Raw genomic sequence first — 18,571 nt, 5'->3', positions numbered from 1 at the left:
AGTCTTGTATTTTATGTTTCTGCAGTGACTATACCTTTTTTCAAAGATAATAATGAGAGCATGAAATCTTTTAGATTTCTTAGATGTAAAAATGCCTGTATACTAAGGATCTAAAGATTTAAAAGTGAAATCGCTAAAATACTGATTCTAAGCGAGAAAACGCTGCCTTCTGTACTGGTCGTGTGTTGTCTTTGCCCATGTCTTATTTTGAAGACCCCATCTCAGTTTTCATCATAGGAAATGCTGAGCTTATGACCTGTTCTAGTGGGACCTGAGATCCAATCAAGCCTTGTGCTTCTTTGCAAACAGCTGACCTGGAGCTCCATCCCCAATCCAGCATTCTCAGTATATCACTTAAAGCCTTTGTTAGAGTCTCTTACCCTGGTGGATGGGATCTATGTTACAGGGGCAGTGAGTTCTTTCTGTTAAGAACAGATAATAAGCAATCCAGGCTCAGAGGCCATGGGGTCTCTGGCAGCTGTGTGATTTCACAGTCATGGCATGAAAGTAGTCACGGATCAAATGTAAATAAGTAGGCGGAGTCGTGTTCCAGCCGTGTCTGGGTATCTTTGCTGATCATGCTATAGATTAACTTTTTGTAGAACTTTTTGCTGTTCAGATTTCATCCATGCACGAGCAGAATGCAATTACCAGCATTATGATAAAATGTTATCCACAGTGTTATAATTTAGAGAAGGAGGATTCTAAACTATGTAGGCTGTTAATTTTGTGTGTTGAGAGACTCTGGCACACTTGTGGAGTTTTCATACTGATGCAGTTGTTCTGCACCTTTCCTTGTCTTCTTTGCAGAGTTACTTTATATGCTGAAGGTCCCTCAGACCATTTCTTAAATTCGCTGTCAGTTTTTGTTACTTTGAGTACTTTAAAGTCTCAGCTGACTCCCCTAGAAGGAAAGGTTAATGTAACATTTTGATGACAGTCCCTGCAGGAAGTGTGAAATCACAGCTGGGTGTACACACACACACACACACACACATGTATAGATATACATACACACACATACTTTCAGAGATACTCATATCATTGGGGATCCTTTGCCTAATTCATGTTTCATGTGGCCCTAATACAGATAGGGAAGTTTGAAATCTCACAGGTATGATTCATTCAGCAGTGAAGTTCTTGCTGGATGTTTCTGGAGGATGTTAAGGTGGCTGATCCGCAAAGGTGGACGTGGCTCCCACTGCGCCTGACTCCTTGACATCGTCCCTTTTGGTTTAGAACACTGTTCATTTCCTTCCTGTGACATCGACTTCATGAATCCTGTCAGAAGTGTCAGCCACTCACAGTGGGGAGTCAGAGTGACGTAGTGCCCCTTGTAAAAAATATTCAGAGTGTGCTTTAGATACGAAATAAGTGATCGAATACACACAAGCCTGCCCCCAAGAAAGCAAATACACCATCATTTGCTCCTGAGACTGATAGCTTATATAATAATTTTTTTCCCACTGGTTAAATCTGTGCCATTTTCTCTGCCCGTATTGTGAGCACCTCTGCCCTTCCTGAGTACTGGTACCCCGTGGTGAAAATTAGGTAAAATATGTAATATAAATGAAGCATTAGAGGATAATTCTTATTTTGACACTTCCAGTTAATTTTCCTTGTGTCTTCCCACTCTGAGCTGTGGTGGGCTCTCCTCTCAGCCATTTGTCTTCCAGGGGGAAGCTGCTCCCTGATTATTGATCAACATATGGGTGGGTGACCCCATGTGGAGATAATCTGTTTAGTCTCTCTACCATCTCTTCTCTTTTTTCCATCTGTCTTTTTAGGAAGATGAGTGTGGAACCAGCCCTGTCACCTGGCCCACCCAGGTGGAGGTGTCAGCCTTTAGAATCTGCTGACGTCCACCCCAGTGTGCCAGGTCAGACAGTGATGGATGGGGCCTGTCTCCCTTGTTTAAATAAAATAGTTCAGAATGCCTGCCAAGTCGGGTGTGCTTGGTATCTCAATCTTTTTTGCCTTGGGTCTTCCAGAAATAAAAGCAAAAACTGTAAATCCCTGGTGTGTGAACACTTCTGTCTCTCAAGGAGAGAAGCCCACATGGGACGTGTCTTCATATCTGTACTGCACTTTGTCTAGAACATTCTGTTCCCAGAGCCACCTTTCTGCACGGTGCCAGCTAAGTGTGCTGATGGCCCTGCACCACTGTTTTCATGTTCACATGGCAGAGCAGATGAAGCCTGTGACAGTGAGGCCCGCCTTCTGCCGATCATAACTGCACTACAGCAAGGTGCTGCAGTTAGGTTGCAGAGATGATTCTCCTGCAGCCTCCTCACTGCCTCTGCATTTTAAATGCAATTATTCATCATTCTAGTTGTTTTAGTGTATAGATGTGTGACATTGCACAATGGTTTGATAATGACTTCATCTGTTCTGATCAAAATTAATAAATTAGAATTTTTCCAAATGGAAATAGATGTAAAAACGTAATGTTTTTGAAATTAACTACTGTTGTTTATATTTTATATATTTTCCACCCACATTCTAGAACTTACCACTTAGCTACTCACTTTATCCCCACAGATGTCCACAGTGCATAGATTATTGGATCTGAGATTGTCGCTTCGCACTCACTAATCCTGTATTGTTCTGACCCTCCAAGGCTCCCCCAGTAGAGATGTAGGACCGTCCTTGGGTCTGAAGAAATCCAGCTCTCTAGAAAGCCTGCAAACCGCTGTGGCCGAGGTGACCCTGAACGGGAACATCCCCTTCCACCGCCCCCGGCCGCGGATCATCCGAGGACGGGGCTGCAACGAGAGCTTCCGAGCTGCCATCGACAAGTCCTACGATAAACCTGTGGTGGATGACGATGATGAAGGCATGGAGACCTGTGAGTGCCCTGGCTGCATGCACAGCGATGGTGCATGGCTCGCGTGATCCGTGCTCCTCAGAATGGCGTCCCCAGGTCCTTGAGGTGCCTCTCTGAGGTCTAGAGTGTTCAGAGCAACAGGGGTCCTTACAGCCATTTTCTCTTTCTGACCCCTGTGTGGGCTTTTATACCATGTGATACTGGACTCAATGAGAAAACAGGGTCTTTTTAGATTGGGTTCTGCTGTAGAATAGCTCAGGTTAGCCTCGAACTGAAAGCCTTTCTTAGCCCCTCTAGTGGCAGAGAATGCAGGCCTGTGGCACTCTGCCCATCAAGGAGCTGTCCTCTTAGCCACTGTTAAAGTGACATTGGAGGATAGGAAGGAGAAAACCCAAAACAACTGCTCTCACAAACTTATTTCAGGAAAATGCAGGGGATTTTTGAAAGTATAATACACTGGGCTTTAAATTGGTATTTATTTATAGATATAATTCACTTTAAAAAATATCATTTGGATTTTTCAATAACTATACCAAAATCTTTGAAAACCATTCTGTGTATTGTCTGCCAGGTAGCATAGCCAGTAAGTATATTTAATAGCTTATTATTTTAAAGACACATTTTTAGACTAAAACAGATGTGTCTAATTTTGTATTTTCCCAAAATTACTAAATATTTTAAGTCAATCTGAGAGTCATAGTTTAGTATGAGTAGATTTTTCTATGAATCATTAAAGGGGATATATGTTTAAACATTTATTTAAATTTTTTTGAATAATAAAGTACTCATTTAGAAGATGAAGAACTTAGGAATTATAAAGATACATATTATTGATTAGTGTATTCAATAATTACTATTTTACAGTTTATATTTTTAACTTATTTTATTAGTGTATTAAGTACACAAAATAACAGGTTTCCCTTGGTATTTTTCATGCATACCTACAGCGTGCTCATCATCTCCATCCCCTCATTGGCCTTTTTCCTTTTAGTTGTGTTTGTTTCTGGTCCTGGGAATGAACCTGGGACCTCAGACATTCAAGGCAAGTGCTCTACCACTGAGCTACAGACCCAGCTCTAACTGTCTGCCTTTTCTTGTAGTTTTATGTCTGGCATTTCTGATTGCCAGGCTCCTGGGGGCTCACGATAACCACGCTTGTGCAGTTAATCACACTGTGTGGATAGCATGGAGACACCTTGGCCGTGCAGTGTGGAATCCAGAGAAGGAAATGTGATTGCATTTTAGATTTTAACATCAAATATGACAACCCATGTGCCTTATCTATAAAGCTGTGGACTATACAGCCTGAAGTTAAATCCAGGACCAGAGAATGTTTCCATGGAATATAAATTACTTTCAATTCCACATTTGGATAGACGACTTCCAGCACACATTCCTAACACAGCTAGTGGTGGGGAAAGGAGCTTTAATAAACAATGCATCTTGAGATTTCAAGCAAAATGACATAATCTTTGCCAATAACTTATACTATGTTGGGGACATGAGTATTTCTGGCTAATACACAAAGCAGAACTTAGGGAGAGGATTGCTGTGTCCCTGTCCTTTGTCTATTATGTAGACCATTTTTACACTATAATCAGCCTGTGATTTCAAATAGATTCATCCCCTTCTTGCCAGATGAAGAACATATTTCCTAGTTTAGCTGCCAGGCCTCGTCTTGAATTTGGTGAGTCACAGGGTTGTCAGTCCTGTGGTCATACGTAGCATGGCAAGGCCATGTAGGTCTTTCTGTTGTGCCCACATGGGCCTGGCATGTGCTAGCCTTCTAGTGCTTCATAAGAACCCTTGCTTTCCTCCAAAAGAATCAGGGGTGCATGACTACTGATATCAGGAGATTCTCACTTTTACCTAAGAATAGGGATAGAGGGGTGGAGAGAAAGCTTGACAGTTAATAGCACTGACTACTCTTCTAGAGGACCTGGGTTCAATTCCAGGCACCCACACGGCAGCTCACAGCTGTCTTTAATCCAGTTCCAAAAGCTTTGACATACGTGCAGACAAAGCAGCAATGCACATAAAACAAAAATAATTAATTAAAAAAATATAATAGGAATAAGGGTTTCTCTGTCTTCTGGTGCAAGATAGGTCAGTGGGCTGGTCTCCTCCTCTGCTTTCTAAGCCATGCCTTTTCCACAGTCAGGCTTGTGTTCTTTCTGTCATGAAAGCCCTGGTTCTGCATCCTGGCCTCCGACGGCCTATACCTCAGTGGCTCCTTGTATGCATCCATGTCTGGTAAAGAATGGGACAAAAGGTACCCCTTTGTGTGACTCTATGCTGTCTTAATTCCCCCTTATGAAATCTGATGTCATTCCTTCCCACTCAGTCCTGAGCCCTCTTTATCTGATGCTAGAAATTGTTGTTGGAGGTTTACAACGCTGGCAGCATTCAGTTTTGATCTGAGGTTATGGGCTTGCATCACCGTGCCCATCTATCCATTGCCCTAGACAACTTGGACTGCCCACACAATCTGTGTGGTGTAGCTCGTGTCTCCTAATGATGGTGTCTATTTCCCTCCAACCTTTCTTGTGAACACTACTGACCCCTTCCTTCCTTCTTCAAGGGCCTTTCCCCTAAACAATCTACTTCCTACTTGTGTTTCACATGCTCTGACCATCAGGTAGAATGTATTATTTTTAGTATAGTTTTGTTTTGTTTTTAATTGTTGCTGTTGTTACTGCTTTGCAGGACTGAGTATAGGGACCTGGAATTCAAGGCAAATGCTCTACCTCAGAGCTGACCCCAACACCAAAGTTTTGTTTTAACATTAAGAATATCCATGCATTCTCTCAAATGTGTTATATTTCCTAGATGTTAAAAACACCTTCTTTTGGGAGACAGGCATTCTGATCTCCTAGAAAGGGAGAAACATTCACAACCGCCTTTCCAAAGTGTCACCAGCCTTCACTTATAAACCCATCTTCACACTTTCATATTGGTTTTCATTTATGGCCTGAACCATGGCTGAAATCTCCTCTTTGACACAATAATAATAGTAATTTGTGGGTTATTAAAACATATATTGGTATTAAGCTCACTCGTTGCTTAAAATCAAAAGAAAAAAAATTGAGACAGAATCTCACATATCCAAAGCTGACCTTGAGCTTCCTTATAGTCAAGGATGGCCTTAACTCTCTGCTCCTCTGTCTTCCAAAGCCTGAGATTACGGCCGTGTACCACCACGTCCAGTTCATGGGGCACCAAGGCAAACACTGCACCAATCTACTTCCAGATCTGTATCCACTGTCTTCAAGTGAGATTTCAGATGGAGCCTTGGGTGCTGCTGCTAGCATTTAAAGTTCACACAGATTCCACTTGGTGAGAATCGGTGACAGGCCATTGTTCCTATCAGTGGAGAGGATGCATGACCAGCGTCACTGTACTGTGAAGATCCACTGGACACCAAGAACGAATCCGCAAGGACTGAGCATGTTGAGTGTGCGGGCCTCGTGGTGCCTGCTCAGCAGGGCACGTTGGAGGTGAAATGTCCAGCTGTGTAGTCAACAGTCTACCATGGTCTTTGGGACATCATGGAAGATGGATGAGAAAGGCTTAGAAATTAGAGAATAATAGGGAATAAGTCGTGAGCTCCTTGGAAAGACAATTCTGTTGTTCCTCACCCTCTACCAATATATACCTTAAGCTTTTTCATTTTAACTAAATAAGCTATTTTAAGTTCAGAGTGTCTGTGGTCATTCATTCGAACTCTTCTCCTTTGTTACCTGTTTCATTGATGTCTTGCCCCTTCCCAGCCATTATATTGGCTCTTTATTTTGTTAGATGTTGTTTGTTTGCTTGCTTATTTGAGAATGGAGCCATGCTCAGCCTCTGTCAGTGACTTTTCCCATCACACACCTCAGAAGAACTGCTTCTCCAGGCTTCACATTTCCTTTTCGCCTTGAACATGTGTGCTCCACCCCCACCCCCCTGCACTCAGAAGCAGCCAGCTATTTTCCTTGCCAAGAGCTCATCATTCTAATGTTAAAAGTCAAGAGTCCAGAACGGCAGATTCTGTTACTTGATACCATCTGCATCTCTAGCTGTTCATTTCCTACATCTTTTCTCCCTTTCCTGAAGTCAGAGTAGTCAGCTAAAATAAGAACCAATGATAATATTTATGTTCTCAGCGTGTTCAGTTCCTGCAGAGGCTTTGCAGGGCCTCCGAGTCCAGTCCTTGATGATTTCTCATGCAGCATTATTTATCTCCCACTCTTCCATAGAAAGTGGGACGACCAGTTGATTTGCCAAGTTTAGCAGAGTTTTTCCTTCCTTGAGTGTGCGTGTGCACACGTGCGCGCACGTGTGTGTGTGTGTGTGTGAATGCATTCACATGTGTGCATCTGAGTGTCTGGGACAGAGGGTAGCATCAGGTGTCTTCTTCTGTCCCTTTCCACTGAGGCAGGGGCTCTCACATAACCTACAGCTCCCCAAAGGTGGCTGTCAGTGAGCTCTAAGGACATCTTGTCTCCCTGTCCGCAGAGCAGAAATTACAAGTGTGTGTCACTGCAAACAGCTTCTTTATAATCAGACTCTTCTGGGGCTTGAACTCATATCTTCATGCTTACACAGCAACCACATTCCCACCTGAGTCTTCCTCAGTCCCAACTCTGCATTCCGACTACTTTGTTTTTAACTTATTTAAGGCAAGTTTAGCTTGTGATGCTAGGGAGTCCTCCAGGAAGAGCTTGACATTTTCCCTCTGTTTTCCCGTGTGCATTTAAGTTGCTTCAGAACCTATGTTCTTACTGTGAAGCTTTCCTATTCTCTGCGTAGATCTTCATACATGAGAATAGGAAACGGCTCCCTAATGCAACGGATATTTACCAGTGCTCTTTAGTCCTGGCCCTCGGAGGAGTGTGTCTATTGAGTGGCTATAAATTATGTTATAAGACAGATGTTGCAGTGTCTATCTTTAATCCCAGTTCTTGGGAACCAGAGGCAGGTGGGTCTCTGAGTTCAAGGCCAGCCTGTACTACAAAAGGAGTTGCGGAGCGGCCAGGACTACACAGAGAATCCTTGTCTTGAAAACCAACAACAAAAAGCGTTTTAGTTTTAGTTTGGGATCTCTCTGTTTATGTATTTTCAACAATTTGTCTAAACCTAGAAATATTTCCAGAACTGCCTTAACTAGCCTTACGTTTCTCATTCATATCTGTAGCTATTTTACAGCTATTTTAATGTCTGCCTTATGCCGTGTCCACTTGCTTTTAGCCATATTTAATAGTAAAGTTGTCTCCACAACTTAAATGATAAAGAAATGCAGTGTTTTGTATAGCCAGGCCGCTGCGGGTTTATGGCCCACAGCCCATCCGTGTCAGGAGACTCAGTGTCTTCCCTCCCTGTCTGCTCCTCTGCCCACAGGGTAGTTTCACAGTTCCCCTCTGTACCCAGCAGAAGCAAAGGATTCAGTGTGACAGGGCCATGCCCGGTGTGATGACCTTGGTACTCCTGTGTCTGCAGGAACATAGCTTCCGTAGGCTGCTTTAAGCTTAATGAATCCACCCCTTGGCGCGTGGTCACATTCTGGGCACAGTCTGAATTCATGGAAGCAGAAAGGGAGAGATGCATTTTGAGTAAGCAACCAGCAGAGCTTGTTACAGCAGCAGCATTGGTTCGAGTGAGAGGAAACGGTGGTTGATAGCCGTGTGCTGAGTGTCAGCCTGTGTTTGTGGTAGCCAAAGAGGCACGTTTTGTTCACTGCTGAAGCCGTAGAACTTGGAGCTCCCTCTCAAGCCTGAGGCCTTTTCTCCATAACCATTAATGTTCAAGTGCTTAGACTTTTCTAGACTTTCCAGTGACCCAGTCCTAACATGCTGCCTTTCTGAATTGAGGAGCTCAGTTTGTCACATGGCCTAGAATTTTAATTGTGCCGCATTTGCATCTGCTGAAAACAGAGTGATTAGGTGCGTCTTAATTGCAGAATGACTGGCACATCAGAGGGGATGAGCAGCTTCACGGTTTACCTTTTTAAAAAAGGAGTGAGCAAGTGTCGTCTTCACAGTAATCACCGAGGAAGGGGCTGAGAGTTCTGTGCCAGGGGCACAATCAGACACAGGACTATGAGGAGTGCAACAGGGGTTTCTGCTTGTTCAGAAGGTAGCATCTTCCTTTGAACCGCCTGTCTGTAAAGGTCTGTGGAGATGGGCAGGATCAAAGTGGGAAACAAGAGCATTTATGCTGCATTTAAAATAGTGCATTACCTAAATATAAATTCATGATTGATTTTATACCGAGACTCATTATAAGAGCAGAACGGAGCAAGTCACTTGCTGCTGGTGCATCGCTGGTGTTTTCTCAGTAGAGTTATTGGTCACATGAGTATTTCTTTTTTCATTTTCTTAGCTTAAGGGAATAAAATAATCTCATAACCCTTACTTTATATAAAGCTAGTCCTAAGTATGCAGACATAGATTTTAATCTCACCATCTAATACATCTGTGTCCTTAATCACTTATATGTTTTTCACAAGTTAAACACACATAACCAATTTTATCTGAGTTTTTTTTTTCTTCAAGCATTTCCACATAGGAACAGGGTATAGTGGGAAACTCTTTTTGTTCTGAGTTTAAGTGTATATAATGTGACTCCATAAAAGAACATCTTATGTTTGTACATATGAAATTCCATATTGCTAAATATTTTTAATTAGTTGGCATTCAAAGACATTGGTGAGATCATCATGCCCCCAGCAGCTTTTCTGTGATGAGATATTACCTAAATCTGAATGTTTAGAACAAGAGTAGAGTCCTCAGATGTGCGAGAATCATTTCAACAGTGTGTTCGCTTGGGGCAGCAAAGTGAGGTAGGAGTTTTCATTTCATAAAATGAGATTACAAGAGCGGAGTTAATAAATCATTTAATACTTTTTCTGTTTCATCCAATTTAGGAAATAAGTTGTATTACATACATGAGAAAATTGTTTCGAGTATGGAAAGAATTGGCACAAACATTCCTTCAGCATATAGTGAGTTGTGAAGGCACCATGTTTATTCTGTGATGGAGCCAAGAGAAGACATATGCCCCCTGAAGTCCTGCCAAAACTATCAGGCAGAAAACCGACCGTATTGCTACCATACTCCATTCATGATTTATGATAATGGTTGCTGTGGAAGGCTAAATCATTTACATTTATTGAGTTCTTCTTTTGTTTTAGACATTACAGAGGGTCGTAAAATCTATCAGATGATGTACATAGTTCAAATGGTGATAGCATAAAAATATACCTGAAACCAGATAGAGGTAATTCAAGTACACTGGGTATCTATGCCATAGCTTGATTATGGCTCATTTTATGAAGCTTTGTTGGAGAACAGGCATTTTTTTTCTGCAGGCAGAGGAACTGTGTTCTGATTCTGGATCCAGGCGTGCTTGGGAAGTCAGTGTTCAGGGCCAGTATCTTTCATTTCCATTGGCCTTGCTTTGTAGCTATTGCCTGCATCTTCATTTCAGGAGTGAAGAGGATGGGAGACAGATATGTAGGGATTGCATTTGAGAAGTGTGATGATAAAAGATTGTGCATGGGATAGAAGTTTCACTCACAGTTTGTTCCCAAGCAGGACTTGTAGAACTAGCCACTGGCTTCCATTCAGCCGGTTACAATATTCCAATATACGTAGGTTTTGAAATTCCTGAAGATTATTTGCTAGTCATTTGGTCAATTATCACAAATTTGGGACCACACCCATTCCTGAAAGGGTTGAAGTGCAATGGCCTGTGTGGGTAGAACGTAGCCACGTTTGGAGGCTTGAGGCAGGACCCTGAACTCTATGGCAAGCTATACTGCATCTCCTTAGACTGCTCTTTCCTGAAGTGGTGTGGGTATATATAGTAAGCTCCAGGGTAGCTTGTAGGTGGCTACCCTGTCCTGGCAGCTCCCAAATATCCACTCAGAGACTCATTATTAATTATAAATGCTTGGCCAGAAGCTCAGGCTCATTATTAGCTAACTCGTACATTTTAAATTGACCCATGTTTTTTATCTACCCTCTGTCAAGTGGCAGTACCTCTTTCAACATTCATCTTGCTTCTCTCTGCATTTGATTGAGATCCTGAGACACTGAGACCCTGCCCCTTTTCTTTGCCCTTCTTATTCCTCTTGGTTTGGTTCTCTCGCCTAACCTCTCCCTTTCCAGCTATTGTCCAGTCAGCTTTTTTTTATTAACCAGTGAGAAAACTACATATTTACAGTGTACAAAGTTTGTTCCATGGCAGCATTTGGCCAGGATCTTTGTCCCGTGTTATGTGCTCATCATAAAACTCAAAGCCTTGGTTCAGCCTTATGTGTAAGGCGACAAATTCTGTGTCTACTTGCAAATGCTAACTGGCTTCTTCTGACAGACTCCCTTGGCTAATATCTGTATCTTCACAGAGAGGAAAAGAAGCACATTTTTCTGGGGCTTCTTTTTGTTTGGTTTGCTTTATTTTGAGACAGGGTTTAGTGTACCTAAGACTAGCCACCGTTACAATGTGGCTAACCTAGCTTTTAAAAAACACACTGTGTCTGTGTGTGTGTCAGAATGTAGGTATGTGCTCAAGTGCATGTGCAGGTTAAGTTGCCCACAAAATCTAGAAAAAGGGCATCAGTTCCCCTAGAGCTAGAGTTAGGTGTTTGTGAGTAAGTCTGTTATTTTTAAATTATGCCTATGTGTATGAATTTGAGCATGTGGGGGGCTGCCCTTGTAGAAGAGAAGCACTGGATTCCTTTGGAGCTAGATTTACAGATGGTTGTGAGCCAACCAGTATGGTGCTGGGCTCCAAACTCAGGTCCTGTGAAAGAGCAGGACAGTATCTTAACCCCGCAGCCATCTCTCCCGCTCCTTTGTTGGGACTTTGGTTGTATCTAGGGATTGACTTTCTGAGAGAAAAAATATACTGACTCCTATTTAAGGTGTGTATCCCCTAAGAAGAATTCGTCACCTTGCTTTTTGCCCCTTCCACTCTACAGCTGGTATCTTGAAGACAATGCAGAACGGTATTGCTTGGGCATGCCATGATTTCATGGATTAGTCTCAGTGTTGTGAGGATTTAGTTCATAGCAGAAATCTGAGCTGCCTGGATGAAATGCACAGGGTGTCCACTGTGGTCCTAGGCTCTTGGCTCTTATATCATTATCCTGGTGTCCTGTGACCAGGCTATTCATCTGATTTGCAGCCCAAAGAATTTAGAGGGCACTTAGTTGTCATATTCTGCTCCATTTTACTGTAAGACCAAGAACATGGATCTGTCTATGTTGGAAGCTGGAAAGAAATCGCCTTAGGATTCAGAAGTGACATGAAGTCTACATAATCTTTACTCTGTGTGTTTGGAAGATAGATTGACACCTGGATCTCAGGACTGATAGTTACCATTTGTGGGCCTCTGTGTCTCTTCGGACAGTCAAAGTTCTTTCACTAGGAAAAACCTATGTAAGTTACTCGTTGTTCTTTAGCCTATAAAGCGCCGAGGGTATTTGAACACCCTGGACTGTGAACAGGCTGGCCCATGGAAGGGCACGTTGTTGTCACTAAGGCCATCTCACTGGTTCTCATGGATCATCCGTCTCCACGGCTGTGGGGCAGCTCTGAGCGGATGGCCCTGTGGCTGGAGTGCTTGTCGTAGAAGCATGGTTCTCAGTTCTGTCCCCAACACCAGCATAAAAAGGTGTGCTGTGCCTGTGCAACCTCAGCTGGGGAGACAGGCGGGAGGATTCCCTGGGACTTGCTGGATATCTATCTAGCCTGCTTAGCGAACTCCAGGCCAGTGACACACACTGTCTCAGCATACGAGATGGTCAGTGCATGAGGAGCAAGAGCTGAGGCTGACCTTTGGTCTCCTCACATGGACACATATATCCTCACCCATGTGAACCTGGACACATACACAAACGTGTGCAGTGATTGTGTCCACTATGTAACAACACACACACACACACACAAACGTGTGCAATGATTGTGTCCACTATGTAATGTCCCACTTACTCACTGTAGCACTTACATGTGGTGCTAGCCTTCCACAGTAACCACATGAGGAGAGCCTGAAAACCTGTTATCTCCAGAAACCACAAAGTCTATTCTTCTGTACTCAGAAACCATAGATGAGTGTATCAGGAAGCTTGGTGCTGGAAGTTCATGATGACATGGTTTAAGATGGGTCCAGGGGTGTCTGTAGGATCTTTAACCAAGAGGGAAAAGCACAGAGTGGGAGCAGTTTGCTTATTTGCTCTTCACTTTGCAAATGTGGAGCATGGCATCCTGCTGGGTCTCTGGGTCCCTGCTGGGTGTGTGAGTCCCTGCTGGGCAGACTCCATAGCAGTGAAAGCACCATGTTTGCAGGCCCCGCCAGGAAGCTGTCCTCTCCTGCCCTAGTGTCCCATCTCCCTGAAGGACTTGTCAGTGCACCGAAATCATCATATCACATGTCCCTTCTGATTCTGCATGTGGTCCCAGTCAATGGGAGGTGCCTTCTGCTGTAGAAACCGTGGGAGAGTGACGTGCCCTTATGTTGTTGCTGTGTCTCACTGTATTCTTTCTCTTCTTTCCCTGGTTCAAGTGGAAGAAGACACAGAAGAGAGCTCGAGGTCGGGGAGGGAGTCCGTATCCACATCCAGCGATCAGCCTTCCTACTCACTGGAGAGGCAAATGAATGGGAACCCAGAAAAGAGGGACAAGACCGATAGGAAAAAGGACAAAACGGGAAAGGAAAAGAAAAAGGACCGGGAGAAGGAGAAGGAGAAGTTGAAAGCCAAGAAGGGAATGCTGAAAGGCTTGGGAGACATGTTCAGGTAAGTATTCAAAGACAAGCAGGTGCAGTCCTGGGCAGAGTCTTCAGTTGCCCAACAATGGGATGCATTCCAGTATATATCTGCTCAGGAGGTGATGTGCGGTGGCAGGGACCCAGCTGCTCTAGCCTGCTACTCAGGGTACACTTCTTTACAGCGTGGCACGTGACTGTAGGTAACTGAGGTTGACTGGAAGCACCTCTCTGGGTGAGCCTGAACTCTTATCTCCCTTCCTGTCTTAACTGCTGCATTTTCCTTCCTTAGCAGTTGCACTGTGGTTATTTTGAGCTCTTTTAGCCGCCTTCATCGTGGTATCTTGCCAACCCACAGTGGTGGCGAGGAAGCAGGGACTCTTTCTTCCTCCCTCTGCCTGCAAAAGGCCCTTGGAGAAAAGAAAGCCTATTAAAGTGCTGTTTGTTCTTTTTGTGTGGGAACAATGATTCATTATTTAAATTTAACACAGAGCTCAAGTTGGTTGTAGCATTTAAAGGCTCATTAATAACAAGTCTAATAAAAAATGTTACAGATAGAGCTTCAATTAAGCTATGTTGATTAATTTAATACCTATTACATCAGTCTGTAAAGATTTCATTAGATGTAGTCTCTGGCTGTTTCTTGACAGTTGGTTTTGTCCCTAAATTATACTCTAGGGTTACTTAGCATATCATGCCTTACAGCTTGCTGCTGTACACCACAGTCCCCATCGATGTTCATCTTAGGCAAATTCAGAGACTCGGGTGTCTAAAGTTAACTGTGGAGGCGGTGAGTGCTACATACAGCAATGCCGTGTTTCAACTTCCGGCTTTTCAACATATCGTTGTCCTACATTGCGAGTCCCTTCCCTTTAGTTTTTAATTCTAAAGCGCGAATATGAGTCTTTGTTTTCCTAGAATTTCTTGATTTATGGTCCTCAGGTTGGCCTCATCCCGATGACTACAGATACAGTCTGTGGTCCTTACTGCGGTGTGTTCTGTGGGTGTCTGATGGGTCAGGCCTGGGGAAGAATGAAAGCGGAGAACTCACACCGACTCCGGCTGGCCTGTCAGCGGCCTCTACTTTAATATATAGCAAACTGTGTGTTTGCCTTCCACCCCCGGAACCTTGGCATCGGCATAGTTTTTCATGCAAGTTTTTCTTGTTAATATGCTGCTCTTCCTAACTATGTTTTCTCCCTGATGATCTTTCTTCATTATATTGCATATTGCATGCCCATACATATTTATAGGGTGAGATCGTTCTAGCTGCTACTAGATTCCAGCTCCCGTGATGCTGCAGGGAGCAGGGGGTTCGTTCCACTTTTGCCAAGAGGCAGCTCATGATCTGGCACCCTCACAATACACAGTAATGAGGCTGCCACCTATCAGCACCATCTTGGGGAATCTGCACTGCAGTCTTCCTCAGCGAAACAGGAAGAGGTGGAGGAGACCTGCCCCAAGCGTGTGACCCATTTCAGCGTGCAGCCCTCCCCTGAAGTCTCACTGAAAACTAACAAAAGCCTGTTCATGTTCCTTCATCACCAACATTCACCCAGTAGATCTAGGGTCGTGTTCTCTCTCTCTCTCTCTCTCTCTCTCTCTCACTCTCAGATTTGTTTGTTTTATGTATATGAGCACTCTGTCTGCATGTACACCTTTGTGCCAGAAGAGGGCATCTGATCCCACTAGAGATGATTGTGAGCCACCATGTGGTTGCTGGGAATTGAACTCATGACCTCTTGAAGAGCAGCCAGTGCTCTTAACCGCCCAGGGCTCTGATCTTAGTGGGAAATAACAGATGATGTCCCAGCTTGAAGGACTATTTTCATTATAAATGTCCTTTATCTGCAGCTTGTGGCTTCGGGGAAAGGGCTCTCCACTGTGGGTCTGTGGAGGGGATGGGAACCCGAGGAGCAGCTTCCTGGGGTTTCACTGTAGAGGGAGTGAGGGAGGCGGTGCTGTCCTGTGAGTGCAGGGGCAGCAGCAGCATTTTGAACATTATTTTGACCTTGGTCTCCATCTTGACAAAGATATTAGCATCTAGCTACTGAAATCCTGTCTTGCAGATATTAATAATTAAGGGATGTGTTGCCCTTTTTATCAGTTTGATATGCTTTGCTGGAAAATTGGATCTGTTATTATTTGCCTGTGGAGAAATGTAGCTGTCCCCAATGGAAGGTTCTTGGGAACAATCTGACTATACATGTCTTCGTGTTATTACTTTTTGTGTTGTTTGTTTATTTGTTTTGCATGGGCATGCAGGAAGGCTTTGGTGGTCATGTGCATGTGGTGTGTGTGTGTGTGTGTGTGAGAGAGAGAGAGAGAGAGAGAGAATGGGGGGGGTCCCTTTGTATGTGCACACACAGAATCAAAGGTCAACATTGAGTGTCTTCCTCAATAGCTTTGCTACACTATTTCCTCAATTTCCATATTGAGACAGGGTCTCTCACTGGGACCAGGAACTTGCTGTTTCAACCAGACTGACTGGCGAGTGAAGCCCCGAGATCCTCATTTCTTCCCTTCCTCAGCACTGGGATTATTAGCTTGTGTAGCTATGCTCAGCTTTTTACATGGGTGCTGAGCTTACATGGAAAGCACGTTATCCACTGACCCATGTTCCTGGACCCTTGTTTGCTTTGTAAGACGGTGTTGCTTTGAGGCCCAGGTTGGATGTGAACCTTTGGAACCTCCTCTGCTTTCTGTTTCCATCTATCCTTGTGGGAAGCAAGAACAATGCTTCAGTGTTTCTTTAAAGTTTTAGACATTTATTTCTCCCGTCTGTGCACATGTGTGTACGCATGCATACAGTGCACACATGTGGAGGTCAGAGGACAGCCTGTGAGAGCCAGTTTTCTCCATGTGCGTCCCAGGGCTGTAACTTAGGTCATCAGGATTGGCAGCAGCAAGCACTTTTGCTCACTGAGCCATCTCACTAATGCCGCAATTTTAGTAAAACCGAATCCTCTCGTTCGAGTTACAACAACCACACATAACGTGGCACATTGCTTGACTTGAATCTGGAAGAGAGCGTAGGAACCAGGTTTGAGATGTTTGGGTAACATCAGATCCACTGCTAGAGCTAGCTCCTGGGACTCTCATCACTTAGTATCCCAAGAGCAAACCTCAGACCTCATTGGTGTGGCGTTGACGGCCACATCGGGCTTCTCAGGGAATGGCAAGTGTGTGGCGGCTCCCTAACTGTGCTTACTAACCTTGTCTGTACGTGTTTCTCACCCAGCCTGGCCAAACTGAAGCCGGAGAAGAGATGAACAACATGCCAGATTCACACTGTCTTGAGCAGCACAAATTGTTCTTTAAAAGCTTGGTGGCCGGGCTGCGGCTCAGTCTAGAGGGCCTGCCCTGATTGCACAAAAGTCCTGGCCTCAGCCCCCAGCACCCTAAAACCTGGGTGTGGTGGTGCATGCCTGTCCTCCCAGCACCTGGGACGAGGAGGCAGGAGGATCAGAAGTTCAAGGTTGTCCTCCACTCCGTAGTGAGTTCGAGGCCAGCCTGGGATACACGAAACGTGTCTTAAAGAAGTTTTTTAAAAAATCCAAATAATAAATTTACTTTCAATGAATTCTTAGCGGCTGTTGACGAGTTTTGTTTATGCCGTCAATTTGGATGATTTAGTGATTTCTATTATAGTTAATTTGGAACTTTGATGATGATTTCATGGTTGGGGGTTTAAGTTGCTGTTTCAGAAGACAGGGATGTGGGTTTTTTTTCCATCTCTCAGCTTGTTTTGTTTTGTTTTTAAATTATCCACTTTTCTCAGTGGATGCAGATAGTCCTGCATCTTTAGACATCAGGCGTGGGTACCAGTTGGATGATAGATCACTGCCTCTGAGATGACTGGTCTCCCACATAGTGTGGCAACAAGGAGCATCCTGGACTGTGTTGGGGAGCCGGACTGGATTAGGGGGTGTGAATGGCAATCACCTCCCCACTGGGGATGAAAGAAGAGTGCAAAGATCAGTAACCAAATGATTGGGACTGAATGGACCTCTTGTCACGGGTCCCTTAGTTTGTTAGAGGCTCCAGAGAAACAAAGCTGTTAATGAAAGAGTTTTTAGGCTGGCAATATTGGCGGCTTCCCTCAGTACTTCGAAGGAGACCCACTTGTCCACACATGGGGTTGTGAAGAGCATATTGAGTAAGGATTGCTTCTAGGAAGATCCACCTGGCCTCACCATCTGCCCCTGTGCTGGAACCCAACTGTTTCTTGTTTAGGGTGAGCCTGGCTGCCTGTAAGAAGCTTTGAGTCTCCGTCCACCCTAGAACTCTCAGATACAGACTCTAGCATCTGTCTACTGAGGATGTGAGAACTCTATGTCCTCATCAGACGTGAACATGAAGACGGAAGCCCTTCAGTAAAGGCTGGCCTGGAGTCAGTTTGGGTGGGCGAGGCCTTGAAGCTGCTCTGCTTCCATGGACGTGTATAGCCCCCAACTCGCGCAGGAAGACCCTCACCTAGACCTTAAAGAGCAGCTGGTGCAGGAATTTCACCTTTGAAAAACCAGCAAGGCCTGTGGATTGGGCACAGGCCCAATTGCCGCATGGATTAAAGGGGCCAGGTTCACCTTGGTGAAATTAGATGGTGGCCTGTGCATTCCTCTAAAAATTTAGGACTTCAGGTAAAACACGTTCCCGCAGGGCCGGGGCTAGCTCAGTTGGTAGAGTGCCTGCCTAGCATGCACGAAGCCCTGGGTTCAATCCCCAGCACCTCATAAACCAGGCATGGTGGTACACACCTGTAATTTCAGAACTCAGGAGTTAGTGGCAGGAAGGGCCGGGGCTAGCTCAGTTGGTAGAGTGCCTGCCTAGCATGCACGAAGCCCTGGGTTCAATCCCCAGCACCTCATAAACCAGGCATGGTGGTACACACCTGTAATTTCAGAACTCAGGAGTTAGTGGCAGGAAGGGTAGATGTTTAAGGTCAGCCTTTCCTACGTAGTGAGCTCAAAACCAGCCTGGGATACATGAACCCCTGTC

General features: G+C 44.4%; 1 protein-coding gene across 15 annotated transcripts in view; it reads left to right on the top strand.

Annotated features, from left to right (window-relative positions):
* The window catches only part of Pard3 (par-3 family cell polarity regulator), a 490,400-nt gene that overhangs the window by 322,839 nt on the left and 148,990 nt on the right, over positions 1-18,571 (top strand). For 12 of the 15 annotated variants that reach the window (XM_057753424.1, XM_057753429.1, XM_057753430.1 and 9 more), the window contains 2 exons: positions 2,621-2,848; positions 13,373-13,604. In XM_057753424.1, the coding sequence (XP_057609407.1) occupies positions 2,621-2,848; positions 13,373-13,604 (460 nt within the window). Of the gene's footprint in view, positions 1-2,620; positions 2,849-13,372; positions 13,605-16,814; positions 17,076-18,571 lie in introns of those variants that run through there. The other 3 variants (XM_057753427.1, XM_057753426.1, XM_057753425.1) reach the window with 2 other exon arrangements.

Source organism: Chionomys nivalis, chromosome 21, assembly GCF_950005125.1.
Source record: "Chionomys nivalis chromosome 21, mChiNiv1.1, whole genome shotgun sequence".
NCBI lineage: Eukaryota > Metazoa > Chordata > Mammalia > Rodentia > Cricetidae > Chionomys > Chionomys nivalis.
This window is presented reverse-complemented; position numbering and strand designations above follow the sequence as displayed.